A 19,142-nucleotide genomic window follows, 5' to 3' on the forward strand; every position below is an offset into this window, starting at 1 on the left:
GCCCAGGTGTGTTTTGGGTGCCCCCAGGTGTGTATTTCCTCCCCAGGTGTGTGTTTTACCCCTCCCCAGGTGTGCCCAGGTGTGTTTTGCGTGCCCCCAGGTGTGCCCAGGTGTGTTTTGGGTGCCCCCAGGTGTGCCCAGGTGTGCCCAGGTGTTACCTTGGCCACCCCGGTGGCCGCGGGTCCCATGTCCTGCCCGTCCACCACCAGGTGCAGGGAATCGTCCGGGCCCCGCCGCACGCCCAGCCGGTTCCCCACCTGAAAGAGACCAAAATGCCACAAATTTAACCCAAAATAACCCAAATTTAACCCAAAACCACCCCCAGATCCATCCCCAGCCGGTTCCCCACCTGAGAGAGACCAAAATGCCACAAATTTAACCCAAAATAACCCAAATTTAACCCAAAATATCCCCCAGATCCATCCCCAGCCGGTTCCCCACCTGAGAGAGACGAAATTTAACCCAAAACAGCCCAAATTTACCCCAAATTATCCCCCAGATCCATCCCCAGGTGACCCAAGGTGACCCCAAATCCCCCCCAGGTGACCCCAGGTGAGTCCAGGTGACCCCAAACCCTCTCCAGGTGACCCCAAACCTCCCCCAGGTGACCCCACACCCCCCAGGTGAGCCCAGGTGGGCACTGACCGTCAGTCTGTCCAGGCTGACGCCGTAGTTGTGCCGCACCTGGGCCCTGCTCACTGCCCAGGTGAGCCCAAACCCCACACAGGTAACCCCAGGTGAGCTCAGGTGAGCCCAGGTGACCCCAAACCCCCCCAAACCTCCCCCAGGTGACTCCAAACCCCCCCAAACCTCCCCCAGGTGACCCCAAACCCCCCAGGTGGGCACTGACCGTCAGTCTGTCCAGGCTGACGCCGTAGTTGTGCCGCACCTGGCTGCCGTTGTGCCGCACCTCGGCCCCCGTCACCGCCCAGGTGGGCGGGGCCGGCAGGTCCAGCAGGGAGGGGGGCAGGGCGGGGGGGCCGGGGGGGGGCAGGGCCGTGAGCCCCACCCGCAGAGACCCCGCCCACCGCTCGTCCAGGGCCTCGATGCGCACCTGGGCAGGTGAGACACGGACAGGTGAGGGTGGGACAGGTGAGGGACACACGTGGGACACAGCTGGGACAGCCCCACCCACACTGACCCCGCCCACCGCTCTTCCAGGGCCTCGATGTGCACCTGGGCAGGTGAGACACGGACAGGTGAGGGTGGGATACACCTGGGATACCTGAGATACACCTGGGACACACCTGAGATACACCTGGGATACACCTGAGATACACCTGGGACACACCTGAGATACCTGAGATACACCTGGGACACACCTGGGATACACCTGGGATACACCTGGGATACACCTGAGATACCTGAGATACACCTGAGATACACCTGAGATACATCTGGGATACACCTGGGATACACCTGAGATACACCTGGGACACAGCTGGGACAACCCCACCCATACTGACCCCGCCCACCTCTCATCGAGGGCTTCAATGCGCACGTGGGTAGGTGAGACATGGACAGGTGAGGGTGGGACAGGTGAGGGACACACCTGGGACAGGTGAGGGTGAGGGGAGGGCCCTGATTGCACTTAGAATGGGCGGGGCTTAGCTCTGGGATGGGCGGGGCTTAACCATGAACACACCTGGGGTGGGCGGGGCTTAGCCCTGGGATGGGCGGGGCACAGGTGAGCCCAGAACTCACCTGGGGGTGTTCCAATTGACCTGGGGGGGGAAGCTTGCTAATTGAGGGTGTGGCCTATCCCTATGCCCCACCCACAATGGCCACACCCATCTCTTAAAGTGACAGTGCCCTTTTCCAATCCTGCCTCTCCCTGGGGCGTGACTTTGCCAGGTAACCCCGCCCACAATGGCCACACGGACCACACCCACCCCTTAAAGCAACAGTCCCCTTTTTCAATCCTGCCCCACCCCAGGGCGTGGCTTCTCCAGATAACCCCGCCCACAATGGCCACACCCAAAATGGCCACACCCATTTCCTTAAAAGAACAGCGCCCTTTTCTTGCCCCGCCTCGGGGCGTGGCTTCCCAGGTAACCCCGCCCACAACGACCGCAATGGCCACACCCACCCCTTAAAGCGACAGCGCCCTTTCCCCACCCCGCCAGGTGACCACGCCCGTTAGTGGGCGTGGCCCCGCGGCCCCGCCCACCTCGAAGAGCTCCCCGGGGCGCAGGTGGGAGCGGCTGAAGACGAGGCCGTGGCAGTAGCCGGAGACGCGCGCGGCGCCCAGGCCCTCGGCCGCCAGCGCCACGTTCTGCCCACAGCGGCCGTGGAAGCGCTGGCACGGACCCGGAGCTGCGGACACAACGGTCAGTGTGGTGGTCAGTGGGGAAATGGATGGTCAGTGTGATGGTCAGTGGGGAAATGGATGGTCAGTGTGATGGTCAGTGGGGAAATGGATGGTCAGTGTGATGGTCAGTGTGATGGCCAGTGCAATAGTCAATGGTCAGTGTGATGGTCAGTGGGAAAAGGGATGGTCAGTGTGATGCTCAGTGTGATGCTCAGTGCGATGGCCAGTGGTCAGTGCGATGGTCAGTGTGATGGTCAGCGTGATGGTCAGTGCGATGGTCAGTATGATGGTCAGTGGTCAGTGCGATGGTCAGTGTGATGGTCAGTATGATGGTCAGTGGTCAGTGCGATGGTCAGTGTGATGGTCAGTGTGATGGTCAGTGGTCAGTGTGATGGTCAGTGTGATGGTCAGTGCGATAGTGTGATGGTCAGTGGTCAGTGTGGTCAGTGGTCAGTGCGATGGTCAGTGTGGTCAATGGTCAGTGTGATGGTCAGTGCGATGGTCAGTGTGGTCAGTGCGATGGTCAGTGGTCAGTGCGATGGTCAGCGTGATGGTCAGTGCGATGGTCAGTGTGGTCAGTGCGATGGTCAGTGGTCAGTGCGATGGTCAGCGTGATGGTCAGTGCGATGGTCAGTGTGGTCAGTGGTCAGTGTGGTCAATGGTCAGTGCGATGGTCAGTGGTCAGTGTGGTCAGTGGTCAGTGCGATGGTCAGTGTGGTCAATGGTCAGTGCGATGGTCAGTGGTCAGTGTGGTCAGTGGTCAGTGCGATGGTCAGTGTGGTCAATGGTCAGTGTGATGGTCAGCGTGGTCAGTGGTCAGCGTGGTCAGTGGTCAGTGTGATGGTCAGTGTGACGGTCAGTGTGACAGTGCGATGGTCAGTGTGGTCAGTGCGATGGTCAGTGTGGTCAGTGGTCAGTGTGGTCAGTGGTCAGTGCGATGGTCAGTGCGATGGTCAGTGTGATGGTCAGTGTGATGGTCAGTACGATGGTCAGTGGTCAGTGCGATGGTCAGTGTGATGGTCAGTGCGATGGTCAGTGATCAGTGTGATGGTCAGTGTGATGGTCAGTACAATGGTCAGTACGATGGTCAGTATGATGGTCAGTGTGATGGTCAGTGGTCAGTGTGATGGTCAGTGTGATGGTCAGTGCGATGGTCAGTGTGATGGTCAGTGGTCAGTGTGGTCAGTGGTCAGTGCGATGGTCAGTGTGGTCAATGGTCAGTGTGACGGTCAGTGTGATGGTCAGTGTGATGGTCAGTGTGGTCAGTGGTCAGTGTGGTCAGCGGTCAGTGCGATGGTCAGTGTGGTCAGTGCGATGGTCAGTGTAGGCAGGGGTCAGTGGCCGTGGTCAGTGGTCAGTGTGGTCAGCGGTCAGTGCGATGGTCAGTGTTGTCAGTGCGATGGTCAGTGTGATGGTCAGTGCGATGGTCAGTGTGGTCAGTGGTCAGTGTGGTCAGTGCGATGGTCAGTGTGGTCAGTGCGATGGTCAGTGTAGGCAGGGGTCAGTGGTCAGTGCGATGGTCAGTGTGGTCAGTGCGATGGTCAGTGTGATGGTCAGTGCGATGGTCAGTGTGGTCAGTGGTCAGTGTGATGGTCAGTGCGATGGTCAGTGTGGTCAGTGCGATGGTCAGTGTAGGCAGGGGTCAGTGTGGTCAGTGCGATGGTCAGTGTGGTCAATGGTCAGTGTGATGGTCAGCGTGGTCAGTGGTCAGTGTGGTCAGTGGTCAGTGCGATGGTCAGTGTGGTCAATGGTCAGTGCGATGGTCAATGGTCAGTGCGATGGTCAGCGTGGTCAGTGCGATGGTCAGTGTAGGCAGGGGTCAGTGGCCGTGGTCAGTGGTCAGTGTGGTCAGCGGTCAGTGCGATGGTCAGTGTGACAGTCAGTGCGATGGTCAGTGGTCAGTGCGATGGTCAGTGTGATGGTCAGTGTGGTCAGTGCGATGGTCAGTGTGGTCAGTGCGATGGTCAGTGTAGGCAGGGGTCAGTGGCCGTGGTCAGTGGTCAGTGTGGTCAGTGGTCAGTGCGATGGTCAGTGCGATGGTCAGTGTGGTCAGTGCGATGGTCAGTGTGGTCAGTGCGATGGTCAGTGTAGGCAGGGGTCAGTGGCCGTGGTCAGTGGTCAGTGGGGTGGGGGCACCTTCCAGTCCCTCCCAGTCCCTCCCAGTATAACCCAGTACAACCCAGTCCCCTCCCAGCCCCTCCCAGTACCTGGCGAAGGGGGCGGGGCTTTGTCGGGCCCCGCCCCCGGGCTCTGGCTGTTGTCCGTGGGGCCGGAGGCGCCGGTCAGGGACACCTGGACACACTGACCGTAGAGATCCACCACGGCGTACACCTCTGGGGACACGGGGACACACCTGAGTGTCACCTCAGTGTCACCTGTGTCACCTTAGAGACACCTGTGTGTCACCTGTGTGTCACCTGTGTCACTTCAGTGTCAGCTCAGGGACACCTGGACACACCGACCATAGAGATCCACCACGGCGTACACCTCTGGGGACACGGGGACACACCTGAGTGTCACCTCAGTGTCACCTGTGTCACCTTAGAGACACCTGTGTGTCACCTGTGTGTCACCTGTGTCACTTCAGTGTCAGCTCAGGGACACCTGGACACACCGACCATAGAGATCCACCACGGCGTACGCCTCTGGGGACACACCCGAGTGTCACCTGAGTGTCACCTGCGTCACCTGAGTGTCACCTGTGTCACCTGTCACCTCAGGGTCACCACCTTGATGGCCCCCAATCCCTCAATGTCCCCAATGCCCTGGATGTCCCCAGTGTCCCCCGGTGTCCCCAGGGTACCTGGTGGCAGCCCGAGCAGGCCACGCCCTGGATGTCCCCAATGTCCCCACTGCCCTGGATGTCCCCAGTGTCCCCAGTGTCCCCGTGTCCCCCAATGTCCCCAATGTCCTGGCTGTCCCCAGTGTCCCCAATGTCCCCAGTGTCCCCGTGTCCCCATACCTGGTGGCAGCCCGGAGCAGGCCACGCCCTGGCTGTCCCCAGTGTCCCCAGTGTCCCCAATGTCCCCAATGTCCCATAATGTCCCCATACCTGGTGGCAGCCCCGAGCAGGCCACGCCCTGGCTGTCCCCAGTGTCCCCAATGTCCCCAATGTCCCATAATGTCCCCGTACCTGGTGGCAGCCCCGAGCAGGCCACGCCCTGGCTGTCCCCAGTGTCCCCAGTGTCCCCAGTGTCCCCAATGTCCCATAATGTCCCCGTACCTGGTGGCAGCCCGAGCAGGCCACGCCCTGGCTGTCCCCAGTGTCCCCAATGTCCCCAATGTCCCCAGTGTCCCCGTGTCCCCGTACCTGGTGGCAGCCCCGAGCAGGCCACGCCCTGGCTGTCCCCAGTGTCCCCAATGTCCCCAATGTCCCCAGTGTCCCCGTGTCCCCGTACCTGGTGGCAGCCCCGAGCAGGCCACGCCCTGGCTGTCCCCAGTGTCCCCAGTGTCCCCAATGTCCCCCAATGTCTCCAATGTCCTGGCTGTCCCCAGTGTCCCCAATGTCCCATAATGTCCCCGTACCTGGTGGCAGCCCGGAGCAGGCCACGCCCTGGCTGTCCCCAGTGTCCCCAGTGTCCCCAATGTCCCCCAATGTCCTCAATGTCCTGGCTGTCCCCAGTGTCCCCAATGTCCCATAATGTCCCCATACCTGGTGGCAGCCCCGAGCAGGCCACGCCCTGGCTGTCCCCAGTGTCCCCAGTGTCCCCAATGTCCCCAGTGTCCCCAGTGTCCCCAGTGTCCCCAATGTCCCATAATGTCCCCATACCTGGTGGCAGCCCCGAGCAGGCCACGCCCTGGCTGTCCCCAGTGTCCCCAGTGTCCCCAGTGTCCCCAGTGTCCCCAGTGTCCCCGTGTCCCCGTACCTGGTGGCAGCCCCGAGCAGGCCACGCCCTGGTCGGTGCCGTCGATGAAGTAGCGCAGGTCCCCTCCCCCCGTGCGCATCATCCCGATCCGCGCCCCCGTGCCCAGCGCGTCCAGGTCACAGCCGTAGTTGTTCCGCATGGTGTTCCCGTCCTGCATGATGGCCGTGCCGCTGTGGGGACATTGGGGACATCACTGGGGACACAGCCACGCAGCCCTGACACAGCCACGGGGACAGGAACGGGGACAGACACACAGCCATGGGGACACAGGGACACACGGACAGGTCACAGCCGTGGTTGTTCCGCATGGTGTTCCCGTCCTGCATGATGGCCGTGCCGCTGTGGGGACATTGGGGACATCACTGGGGACACAGCCACAGAGCCCTGGCACAGCCACGGGGACGGACACACAGCCATGGGGACACAGGGACATTGGGGACAGACACACAGCCATGGGGACAGAGGGACACACGGACAGGTCACAGCCGTGGTTGTTCCGCATGGTGTTCCCGTCCTGCGTGACGGCCGTGCCGCTGCCATGGGGACACCATTGGGGACATTGGGGACATGGGGACACTGTGGGGACACAGCCCTGACATGGTCATGGGGACAGACACACAGCCATGGGGACACAGGGACATTGGGGACAGACATACAGCCATGGGGACGCAGGGACAGGGACACAGGGACATTGGGGACACAGGGACAGACACACAGCCATGGGAACGCAGGGACATTGGGGACACAGGGACGGGGACATTGGGGACAGTGGTGGCCCCAGGTGTCCCCGGGTGTCCCCACCTGAGCATCCAGGTGTCGTAGTCGATGTCTGTCATGGTGTTGGGGAACTCCAGGTCCTCGGGGCGGATGGCGGTGACACCTGCGGGGACACGGGGACGCCTCTGTCACCCTGGGGTGTCCCCAGTGTCCCCAAGGTCCCTCCACATCCCTTGGTGTCACCTCTGTGCTGATCTTGATGTCCCCAGTGTCTCCAATGTCCTCAAATGTCCCCAATGTCCCCAATCCCCCCAATGTCCCCAATGTCCCCAAAGTCCCCAAATGCCCCCAAACCCCCAAATGTCCCAAAATGTCCACAGTGTCCCCGAAGTCCTCAATGTCCTCAAAGTCCTCAATGTCCCCAAATATCCCCAATGTCCCCAATGTCCCCAATGTCCCCAGTGTCCCCCCAGGTGTCCCCAGTGTCCCCTCACCGGCCTCGATGGACCCCGACCATCGATCCACCATCTTCTGGATGACGATCTCAAACAGCTCCCCGTCCCGCAGGGCTCTGCGACACCCCAAAAACGGAGAAGTCACCCCAAAAATGGGGAAATCACCCCAAAAATCAGAGCTGGGACACCCCAAAAATGGGGAAATCGCCCCAAAAATCAGAGCTGGGACACCCCAAAAACAGAGAAATCACCCCAAAAATCAGAGCTGGGACACCCCAAAAACGGAGAAATCGCCCCAAAAATCAGAGCTGGGACACCCCAAAAATGGGGAAATCACCCCAAAAACAGAGAAATCACCCCAAAAACAGAGAAATCACCCCAAAAATCAGAGCGGGGACACCCCAAAAATGTAACACCCAAAAAATCATAGTGGAGACACCCCAAAAATGGGGAAATCACCCCAAAAATCAGAGCTGGGACACCCGAAAAAGGGGACACCCCAAAAATGGGGAAATCACCCCAAAAATGGGGAAATCACCCCAAAAACGGAGAAATTACCCCAAAAATCAGAGCTGGGACACCCCAAAAATTAAATACCCCAAAAACAGGACACCCCGAAAATGGAGAAATTACCCCAAAAATCAGAGCGGGGACACCCCAAAAATGAAATACCCCAAAAACAGGACACCCCGAAAATGGAGAAATTACCCCAAAAATCAGAGCGGGGACACCCCAAAAATGGGACACCAAAAAAATGGGGAAATCACCCCAAAAATCAAAGTGGGGACACCCCAAACCCACAGCCCAAAAATGGGGAAATGACCCCAAAAACGGGAAAATGACCCCAAAACTCAGAGGTGGGACACCCCACAAATGGGGAACGGTTGGGTTTGGGGTGGGATTGGGGGATTTCAACGGGGTTTTTGAGATTTTAACAGCGTGGTTTTGGGATTTCAGGATTTTGGGATTCCTGGGTGGATTTTTGGGGGGATTTTTTTGATTTTTGGGATATTTTGATCTCCTCACCGGTTGGAGACGACGATGGCGTCGTTGAACTCGGAGCGGCCGTTCTGGCCGGGTCGGGGCTGGGTTTTGGGCCAGTTTGGGGTATTTTAACCGGGGTTTTTTGGGATTTCGGCATTTCTGGGTGGATTTTTTTGGGGTTTTTTTGGATTTTTGGGAATTTGGGTCTGCTCACCGGTTGGAGATGATGATGGCGTCACTGAACTTGGAGCGGCCGTTCTGGCCGGGTCGGGGCTGGGTTTTGGGCCAGTTTGGGGTATTTTAACGGGGTTTTTTGGGAATTTAATGGGTTTTTTTGGGATTTGGCTGTTTCTGAGTGGATTTTTTGGGGGATTTCTAAGGATTTTGGGTCCCCTCACCGGTTGGAGATGACGATGGCGTCGTTGAACTCGGAGCGGCCGTTCTGGCCGTGTTTGGGGCAGGTTTGGGGTATTTTAATGGGGTTTTTTGGGTTTCCACCATTTCTGGGTGGATTTTTTGGGGGTTTTTTAAGGATTTTTGGGATATTTTGGGTGCGCTCACCGGTTGGAGATGACGATGGCGTCGTTGAACTCGGAGCGGCCGTTCTGGCCGGGTTTGGGGTATTTTAACGGGGTTTTCTGGGATTTTAATGGGGTTTTCTGGGATTTGGCTGTTTCTGAGCGGACTTTTTGGGGGATTGTTAAGGATTTTGTGTGCGCTCACCGGTTGGAGATGACGATGGCGTCGTTGAACTCGGAGCGGCCGTTCTGGCCGGGTTTGGGGCAGGTTTGGGGTATTTTAATGGGGTTTTTTGGGTTTCCACCATTTCTGGGTGGATTTTTTGGGGGTTTTTTAAGGATTTTTGGGATATTTTGTGTGCGCTCACCGGTTGGAGATGACGATGGCGTCGTTGAACTCGGAGCGGCCGTTCTGGCCATGTTTGGGGTATTTTAACGGGGTTTTCTGGGATTTTAATGGGGTTTTCTGGGATTTGGCTGTTTCTGAGCGGACTTTCTGGGGGACTGTTAAGGATTTTGTGTGCGCTCACCGGTTGGAGATGACGATGGCGTCGTTGAACTCGGAGCGGCAGTTCTGGCGCAGCGCCGTGCGGCCGCCGTTGGTGATGACGGCGTTGGCGCCGTGCAGCCGGTGGAAGCGCAGGTCGCTCGGGGACGCGCCCGGGGAGGCGCCCTCGGGGCTGCCCCCGGCGCTGCCGCCCTCCGAGCCGGCCCCCGGCGGCGCCGGCGCCTCTGGGGACACCGCGCGGCGTGAGGGGCCGCGCTCGGGGTCCCGCGGCCGCCCCGAGGTCCCCCGGTGTCCCCAATGTCCCCCGGTGTCCCTCAATGACCCCTGTTGTCCCCAAGGTCCCCCGGTGTCCCTCAATGTCCCCTGGTGTCCCCAATGTCCCCCGGTGTCCCCAAGGTCCCCTGGTGTCCCCAATGCTCTCAAGGTCCCCAAAGTTCTTCAAGATTTTTTGTGTCCCCAAAACACCGAATTTTCCTCATGTCCCCAATGTCCTCGATGTCCCCAATGTCCCCATTACCCCAGTGTCCCCAATCCCCCCGATGTCCCCAAGGTGCCACCCACCTCCCTCGTCCACGATGGTGGCCTGCGCCGCCTGCCCGTACAGATCCTGACCCCCAATGTCCCCGATGTCCCCAATCCCCTCAATGTCCCCGATGTCCCTAATATCCCCAATGTCCCCAATCCCCCCAATGTCCCCAGTGTCCCCAATCCCCCCAATGTCCCCAGTGTCCCCAGTCCCCCCGACGTCCCCGATGTCCCCAAGGTGCCACCCACCTCCCTCGTCCACGATGGTGGCCTGCGCCGCCTGCCCGTACAGATCCACCACGGCGTAGACGTTGGGGGGGACGTTCCAGGCCGCGGGCCCCTGGGCGACGCCGTTGACGAAGAAGTGCAGGGTGCCATCGTCCCTGCGCACCACGCCCACCGTGTCCCCCGCCTGCGGGCACAGGCGCGGCCGTGGGGACATGGGGACAGGGACGGCCGTGGGGACGGCAATGGCCGTGGGGACACGGGGACAGGGACGGCCGTGGGGACGCGGGGACAGCGATGGCCGTGGGGACACGGGGACAGCGATGGCCGTGGGGACGCGGGGACAGGGACGGCCATGGGGACGCGGGGACAGCGACGGCCGTGGGGACGGCAATGGCCGTGGGGACGCGGGGACAGCGATGGCCGTGGGGACGCGGGGACAGGGACGGCCATGGGGACGCGGGGACAGCGACGGCCGTGGGGACATGGGGACAGCGATGGCCGTGGGGACATGGGGACAGGCGCGGCCGTGGGGACATGGGGACAGCGACGGCCGTGGGGACATGGGGACAGCGATGGCCGTGGGGACGCGGGGACAGCGATGGCCGTGGGGACGCGGGGACAGCGATGGCCGTGGGGACATGGGGACAGCGACAGCCGTGGGGACGCGGGGACAGCGATGGCCGTGGGGACATGGGGACAGCGATGGCCGTGGGGACGCGGGGACAGGGACGGCCATGGGGACGCGGGGACAGGGGCGGCCGTGGGGACGCGGGCACAGCGATGGCCGTGGGGACGCGGGGACGGCGCTGCTGCCGCGCCCCGGTGGCCCCGGCGGCCGCGGCGTCCCCACCTTGAGGCGGTCCAGGTTGTGGCCGTACTCGTCCAGCACGGTGGTGCCGTTGTGCATGACGCCGTTGCCGGTCATCATCCACGTGCCTGGGGACATCAGGGACATTGGGGACATTGGGGGACATTGGGGACTTTGGGGACATTGGGGGGATTCGAGAAAGTGGGGACATTGGGGGACATTGGGGACTTTGGGGACTTTGGGGACATTGAGGGGATTGGGGGGATTGGGGACTTTGGGGACATTGGGGGACATTGGGGACATTGACGACATTGGGGGACACTGGGGACAGTGGGGGATGCTGGGGAGTTTGGGGACATTGGGGATGTTGGGGACATCAGTGGGATTGGTGCTACTGATGGAAATGGAAATGTCACCTCTGGGACACAAGGATGTCACCTTGGGGACACAGGTGACACACCTGAGCACGAGTTGGTCATGCTGGGGTTGGGATGGTGGCACTGAGGTGGCACTGAGGTGACACAGGTGACACTGAGGTGACACAGGGGACACTGAGGTGACACAGGGGACACTGAGGTGACCCAGGTGACCCAGGTGACACACCTGAGCGCAGGTTGGCCATGGTCGATGGCAGCTGCAGGTAGGCGGGGTTGGGGTGGGGACAATGGGGACACTGAGGTGACCCAGGTGACACACAGGTGACACAGAGGTGACACAGGGGACACACCTGAGCGCAGGTTGGTCATGGTGGACGGCAGCTGCAGGTAGGCGGGGTTGTGGGTGGTGACGCCGATCTCGATGGACCCCGCCCACTTGTCCACCATCTTGTCCAGGCGCACCTGGAACAGCTCGTTGTCCCCGAGGGGCCGCGCGCTCAGCACCACGCCGTGGTTGAAGTCATCCGTGGCACTGGGGACATTGGGGACAGCACTGTCACCATGGGGACACTGGGGACATTGGGGACACAGGGACACCGTGGGGACACCGGGACACTCGTTGTCCCCGAGGGGCCGCGCGCTCAGCACCACGCCGCGGTTGAAGTCATCCGTGGCACTGGGGACAGAGGGGACAATGTCCCCAATTCCCCCAGGGTACTCCTTCTGTCCCCAATCCCCCCAATGTCCCCAGTGTCCCTGATGTCCCCAATATTCCCAATGTCCTCAATGTCCCCCCTTGGTCCCCACTGTCCCCATGGTCACTCCCTGTGGCCGCAGTGCCGTCCAGCCCTCACTGACCCCGATGTCCCCAATGTCCCCAGTGTCCCCAGTCCCCCCAAAGTCCCCAGTCCCCTTGTTGACCCCACTATCCCCAATATCTGCAATGTCCCCAATGTCCCCAATGTCCCCAATGTCCCCCCTCTGTGCCCACTGTCCCTGTGGTCACTCACTGTGGCCACAGCGCCATCCAGTCCTCACTGACCCCAATGTCCCTGACATGCCCAATGTCCCCATGTCCCCATGGTCACTCACTGCAGCCACAGCACCGTCCAGCCCTCGTTGTCCCCAATATACCCAATGTCCCCAATGTCCCTTACATCCCCAATCCCCCCAATCCCCCCAGTGTCCCCGCGGTCACTCACTACAGCCGCAGCGCCGTCCGGCCCTCGTTGACCCCAATGTCCCCAATGTCCCCAATGTCCCCATGTCCCCAATGTCCCCATGTCCCCGTGTCCCCACGGTCACTCACTGCGGCCGCAGCGCCGTCCGGCCCTCGTTGACCCCAATGTCCCCAATGTCCCCAATGTCCCCAATGTCCCCATGTCCCCATGGTCACTCACTGTGGCCGCAGCGCCGTCCGGCCCTCATTGACCCCGATGTCCCCAATGTCCCGAATGTGGCAGTATCCGCAGTGTCCCCCATGTCCCCACCGTCCCCACGTCCCCGCGGTCACTCACTGTGGCCGCAGCGCCGTCCGGCCCTCGTTGACCCCAATGTCCCCAATGTCCCCAGTGTGGCAGTGTCCCCAATGTCCCCTCTGTCCCCATGTCCCCAATGTCCCCTCTGTCCCCATGTCCCCAATGTCCCCAATGTCCCCTCTGTCCCCATGTCCCCAATGTCCCCAATGTCCCCAATGTCCCCTCTGTCCCCATGTCCCCAACGTCCCCAATGTCCCCAATGTACCCAGTGTCCCCAATGTGGCAGTGTCCCCAATGTCCCCAACGTCCCCATGTCCCCAATGTCCCCAATGTCCCCATGTCCCCAATGTCCCCAATGTCCCCAATGTCCCCATGTCCCCAGTGTCCCCAATGTCCCCTCTGTCCCCAATGTCCCCAATGTCCCCAATGTCCCCTCTGTCCCCATGTCCCCAATGTCCCCAATGTCCCCAATGTCCCCAATGTCCCCTCTGTCCCCATGTCCCCAATGTCCCCAATGTCCCCTCTGTCCCCGTGTCCCCGCGGTCACTCACTGCGGCCGCAGCGCCGTCCGGCCCTCGTTGACCACGGCCGCCTTCTGGCCGCAGTTGGGGTGGAACAGCAGCCGGGGCGGCGGCGCGCCGGTGGCGCCGGTGCCGTTGGCGCCGTTGGTGGCGGCGGCGCGGCGCGGCGTCCCCGCCGTGCCCTCGGGGGACAGCGCGCGCAGGATGGCGTTGTTGCGGCGCAGGCGGTCGCTGTGGTTGTGGTTGTGCACGATGGTCACCTTGACGGCCATGCCGTAGAGATCCACCACGCCGTACACCACCTGCGGCGTCAGCGACGTGGCCACACCTGGACATGGGGACATGGGGACATGGTGGGGACACGGGGACATGGCAGGGACATGGGGACAATGGGGACACGGCCATGCCGTAGAGATCCACCACGCCGTACACCACCTGCGGCGTCAGCGACGTGGCCACACCTGGACATGGGGACATTGTGGGGACATGGTGGGGACACGGGGACAGCAGGGACATGGGGACAATGGGGACACGGGGACACGGCCATGCCGTAGAGATCCACCACGCCGTACACGTCAGCGATGTGGCCACACCTGTGACACGGGGACACCAAATGGGACATGGGGACATTGTGGGGACACCACAGGGATATGGGACATGGCAGGGACACAGGGACACGGGGACACGGCCACGCCGTAGAGATCCACCACGCCGTACGCCACCTGCGGCGTCAGCGACGTGGCCACACCTGGACAGGGGGACAAGGGGACATTGTGGGGACATGGTGGTGGCACTGGGGACATTGTGGGGACATGGCAGGGACATGGGGACACGGCCACGCCGTAGAGATCCACCACGCCGTACGCCACCTGCGGCGTCAGCGACGTGGCCACACCTGCGGGAGGGACATGGGGACACCAAAGGACATGGGGACACGTGGGGACAGCAGGGACACCAGGATAGCAGGGACAGTAGGGATATGGGCGTGGCACTGGGGACACGGCGATGGTGGCACTGGGGACATGGGGACACGGCCATCCCATACAGGGCCACCACGCCGTGCACCACCTGCGGCGTCAGCGACGTGGCCACGCCTGTGACACGGGGACACCTTGGGGACACCTTGGGGACAGCAAGGACGTGGGGACACGGTGGTGGCCCTGGGCACATGGGGACACCACAGGGACACGGGACAGCAGAGACGTGGCAGCGGTGGCACTGGGGACAGCAGGGACAGCCATGGGGACGCGGCAGTGGCGCCACCAGGGACGTGGCAAGGACACGGGGGACACCAGGGGTGGATTTGGGGTTTTTTGGGGTGATTTTGGGGCTTTTTGGGGTCAGCTCTGGGTGCCTGGTTTGGGGTGGGTTTCGGGGTCAGTTCTGGGGTGAATTTGGGGATTTTTAGGACGGGTTTTGGGGTGACTTTGGGGGTTTTTGGGGGTGAATTTGGGGTTTGGGGGATCCTGCTTCAAAGTGAGTGTTAGGGTGGATTTTTGGGGTGGATGTGCGGGTTTTTGGGGCTCCACCTTGGTCCGCGGCATTGACGTAGAAGTGCAGGAGATCAGTTCTGGGATCCCCATTTACAGGGGGGGTTCTGAGTCAGTTTTGGGGTGAGTTTGGGATGGATTTTGGGGTGAATTTGGGGCTTTTCAGGATCCTGCTTTGGGGTGGGTTTTGGGCTGAATTTGGGGGTTTTTGGGGCCCCACCTCGGTCCACGCCGTTGATGTAGAAGTGCAGGGGATCAGTTCTGGGATCCCCATTTACAGTGGGGGTTTGGGGTGGATTTTTGGGCTGAATTTGGGGGTTTTTGGGTGGGTTTTGGGGTCAGCTCTGGGTGCCTGGTTTGGGGATGGATTTTGGGGTGAATTTGGGGTATTTGGGGATGGATTTTGGGGTGAATTTGGGGTGTTTTGGGTCCCCTCCTTGGTCCCACGCCGTTGATGTAGAAGTGCAGGGGATCAGTTCTGGGATCCCCATTTACAGCGGGGGTTTGGGGTGGATTTTGGGGTGAATTCGGGGTGTTTTGGGGTCCCCACCTTGGTCCACGCCGTTGATGTAGAAGTGCAGGGCGTTGTTGGCCTTGCGGGTCAGCCCGATGTGGTCGCCCTCCTGCGGGGACAGCCGGGGTCACCCCGACCCCAAAACTGCCAGAATTCACCCCAAAATCCCCAAAACCCCTCATAATCACCCCAAAACCCCCCAAATTCACCGAAAAATTCACCCCAAAACCCCCCAAGTTCACCCCAAAATCCCCCAAAATTCACCCCCCAAATTTACTCCCAAAGTCACCCCAAAACCCCCAAATTTACCCCAAAACCCCCAAATTTACCCCCAAAGTCACACCAAAACCCCCCCAAATTCACCCCAAAATCCCCCAAAGTCAGCCCAAAATTCACCCCCAAAATTCATCCCAAAACTCCCAAAAATTCACCCCAAAACCCCAAAATTCACCCCAAAATGGTCCCCAGGATGGGATAGGGACAACGGGGGAAGGGAAATTTTGGGGGCACCCCAGAAATTTTGGGGGTTCAGAGGAGGATTTGGGGATGCCGTGGGTCGATTTTGGGTGGATCTGGAGAAATTTTGGGGCTCCAAAAATAAAAATCTCTGAAGTAAAATTATCAGAATTTCTGCATCTCAAGGAGATTTTTTAGGGGATTTTTGGGATTTTGGGGTGTCTGGGGCTCCCCCCAATTTTGGGGTGCCCAGATCAACATTTGGGGATCCTGTGGGTGAATTTTGGGGGAGTTTTGGGGGATTTTGGGGTTTAAAATGAGAAATTTGGGGGGTAAAACAATTGAAATTTCCACAAAACAAAGGGATTTTTTTTTAGGGGATTTTTGGGATTTTGGGGGTGTCCGGGGTTACCCCCATTTTTGGGGTGCCCGGATCAGATTTTGGGGGTCCCGTGGGTGGATTTTGGGTGGATTTTGGGCTTTTTTGGGGTCACCTGCAGCTCGTCCAGGCTGAACTCGCAGTACTCCCGGCGCGTCCCTTTGCCGTTGGTCAGGATCCCGCAGCCGCTCATCATGATCGTGCCTGGGGCAAAATTCACATTTTGGGGCATTTTGGGGCATTTTATGGGGATTTTGGGATATTTCTGGGGATTTTGGGGCATTTTCAGGGAATTTTCCAAGGATTTTGGGGCTTTTTTGTGGATTTTGGGCCTTTTTTTGGGGGGATTTTGGGGCATTTCCTGGAAATTTTAAAAGATTTTTCAGAGATTTTGAGGGATTTGCAAAAATTTTAAGGGATTTCTCTGGGGATTTTGGGGCATTTTCCAGAGATTTTGAAGCCTTTTTTTGGAAACTTCAAGAGATTTTTCAGAGGTTTTTGGGGATTTTCCCCAGGATTTTTGGGGCTGTTTTCCCAGGATTTTTGAGGTGATTTCCCCGAATTTTTGGAGCTATTTCTCCGGATTTTGGGGTATTTTTCCTGGGACTTCAGGGATATTTTCCGAGCATTTTTGGGGTGATTTCCCGTGGTTTTGGGGCTCACCTGAGCACAGGTTGGTCATGGTGGCCGGGTACTCAAGGGGGCAATTTCCCAGAATTTTTGGGGTGTTTTCCCTGGGGTTTTTTGGAGATGTTTCCCAGGATTTTTGGGGCTGTTTCCTGAGATTTTTGGGGTGTTTTCCTCAGGATTTTTAAGGCTATTTCCCAGGATTTTTGGGGTATTTTCCCTGCGACTTTTTGCAGATATTTCTCAAGATTTTAGGGCTATTTCCTAGGATTTTGGGGCTCACCTGAGCGCAGGTTGGTCATGGTGGCCGGGTACTCGAGGGGAAGAATTTCCAGAATTTTTGGGGGATTTTCCCTGAGATTTTTTAGGATTTTTTCCCCAGGATTTCTGGGGATATTTCCTACAAGTTTTGGGGCTGTTTCCTGACATTTTTGGGGTGTTTTCCCCAGGATTTTTGAGGAGATTTCCTGAAATTTTTAGGGGCTATTTCCCGGGATTTTTGGGGATGTTTTCCCAGGATTTTTTAGGATTTTTTCCCCAGGATTTTGGGGTGTTTTTCCCAGGATTTTGGGGTGATTTCCCCAGGATTTTGGGGTGGTTTTGGGGTGTTTTTGGGGCTCACCCGAGCGCAGGTTGGTCATGGTGGCCGGGTACTCGAGGCTGTTGGGGTTGTGGGCGGTGACCCCGATCTCGATGGACCCCGACCATTTGTCCACCAGTTTGTCGATGCGGATCTGGGGGGGACACGGGCTCAGGTGGTCAAAATCATTATGCCCAAAAATAATTAAAAAAATTAAAAAATTAAAAAAAAAAAAATCCAAAAAATTCCAAAAAAAATCACAGAAAAAAATGCCCAAAAATCCAAAAAAATAAAATATTCCCACCTCAAACATCTCCCCATCCCTGAGGGGCCGGTTGGTGAGCACCACGCCGTTGTTGAACTCATCCAGGGGCCACCTCCTCCCATAACCCCAAAATCCCCTAAAATTCCCCCCAAAAATCCCCAAAAAATCCAATCAAAATAAAAAAATCCCAGAAAACAAAAAAAACTCTGAAAGAAATCCAAAATAAATGTCAGAAAAATCCCAAAATAATCCTAGAAAATCCGCAAAATAATCCCCAAAAACTCAGCGAAAAATCAAAAAAATCCCCAAAAATCTCAAAACATCCCCAAAAAAATCACAGAAAAAATCCCCAAATTCCCAAAAAAAAAGAAAAATTCCCACCTCAAACATCTCCCCGTCCCTGAGGGGTCTGTTGGTGAGCACAACGCGTTGTTGAACTCGTCCAGGGGCTGCCTCATCCCAAAATATCCCAAAATCACCCCAAAGCCCCCTAAAATCCCAACAAAATCCCATAATATAAATTAAATAAAAATATCCCAGAAAACGAAAAGACACTTTCTGAAAAACTCAAAACAAATTCACAAAAAATCCCTGAAAAAAATCAAAAAAAACCTCTAAAACCCACAAAAAAATCCCAAAAAATCAGAATAAATCACCGAAAAATTACCAAAAAAATCAAAATAAATCCCAGAAACTCCCAAAAAATTCCCAAAAATTTCCCCAAAATTTTAAAATTCCCACCTCAAACATCTCCCCGTCCCTGAGGGGCCGGTTGGTGAGCACCACGCCGTTTGTTGAACTCGTCCAGGGGCCGCCTCCTCTCGGCCGTTTTGTGCCCGTTGCTGAGTTTGATGAGGGCCCCGCACTTCTCGTGGAACAGCAGCGCCTCGTTGGTCACTGCCGGGGCTGGAAACGGGGGAAAAATGGGGGAAAAAAGTGAAAAATGGGAGAAAATGGGAAAAAATAGGGGAAAAATGGGGCAGGGGGCGAAAAAATGGGGAAAAAATGGGGGAAAATGGGGAAAAATGGGGGAAATGGGGAAAATGGGAAAAAATATGGGGAAAGGCAAGGGGAAGAAATAAAAAAAAAAATGGGGAAAAATGGGGAAAAATGGGGGAAAATGGGGGAAAAGATGGGGGGAAATTGGGAAAAAATATGGGGAAAAGCAAGGAGAAGAAATAAAAGAAAAAATGGCAAAAAAATGGGTAAAAAAACCCATTAAAATGGAAAAAAATGGGGAAAAAATGGTGGAAAAATAGGGGAAAAATGGGAAAAAAATGGGGAAGAAAACCACAAAAAAATGGGGAAAAAATGGGGGAAAATGGGGGAAAACAGGGAGAAAATGGAGTGCGGGGGGAAAGAAAAGGGAAAAACAAAGATAAATGGGGCAATTTGCATAAAGGGGCGTGGTTTGGATGCTCCAGACACACACACTATGTGGCTTGTTGTAGCCACACCCCTTTATGCAAATGTGTGACCACACCCACATCCCCCCACATATGGACTCTTTATTTGCATAAAGAGGCGTGGCTTGC

At 57.9% G+C, this 19,142-nt stretch overlaps 1 protein-coding gene across 1 annotated transcript in view; it reads right to left on the minus strand.

Annotated features, from left to right (window-relative positions):
* The window catches only part of NEURL4 (neuralized E3 ubiquitin protein ligase 4), a gene marked incomplete at both ends in the record, with an annotated part of 30,550 nt that extends 12,037 nt beyond the window's left edge, over positions 1-18,513 (minus strand). The window contains 17 exons of the mRNA XM_054295422.1: positions 159-257; positions 851-1,054; positions 2,171-2,316; positions 4,519-4,644; positions 6,178-6,347; positions 6,979-7,057; positions 7,389-7,465; positions 9,382-9,583; positions 10,134-10,296; positions 10,963-11,048; positions 11,648-11,829; positions 13,327-13,624; positions 15,337-15,409; positions 16,251-16,339; positions 17,385-17,496; positions 17,647-17,719; positions 18,423-18,513. Of these exons, the coding sequence (XP_054151397.1) occupies positions 159-257; positions 851-1,054; positions 2,171-2,316; positions 4,519-4,644; positions 6,178-6,347; positions 6,979-7,057; positions 7,389-7,465; positions 9,382-9,583; positions 10,134-10,296; positions 10,963-11,048; positions 11,648-11,829; positions 13,327-13,624; positions 15,337-15,409; positions 16,251-16,339; positions 17,385-17,496; positions 17,647-17,719; positions 18,423-18,513 (2,270 nt within the window). The remainder of the gene's footprint in view (positions 1-158; positions 258-850; positions 1,055-2,170; positions 2,317-4,518; positions 4,645-6,177; positions 6,348-6,978; positions 7,058-7,388; positions 7,466-9,381; positions 9,584-10,133; positions 10,297-10,962; positions 11,049-11,647; positions 11,830-13,326; positions 13,625-15,336; positions 15,410-16,250; positions 16,340-17,384; positions 17,497-17,646; positions 17,720-18,422) is intronic.
* Positions 18,514-19,142: the final 629 nt, after the last annotated feature.

This window comes from Melozone crissalis, unplaced genomic scaffold (genome assembly GCF_028551555.1).
Source record: "Melozone crissalis strain CALT ecotype California unplaced genomic scaffold, PUWL_Pcris_2 ptg000724l_1, whole genome shotgun sequence".
Classification (NCBI taxonomy): domain Eukaryota; kingdom Metazoa; phylum Chordata; class Aves; order Passeriformes; family Passerellidae; genus Melozone; species Melozone crissalis.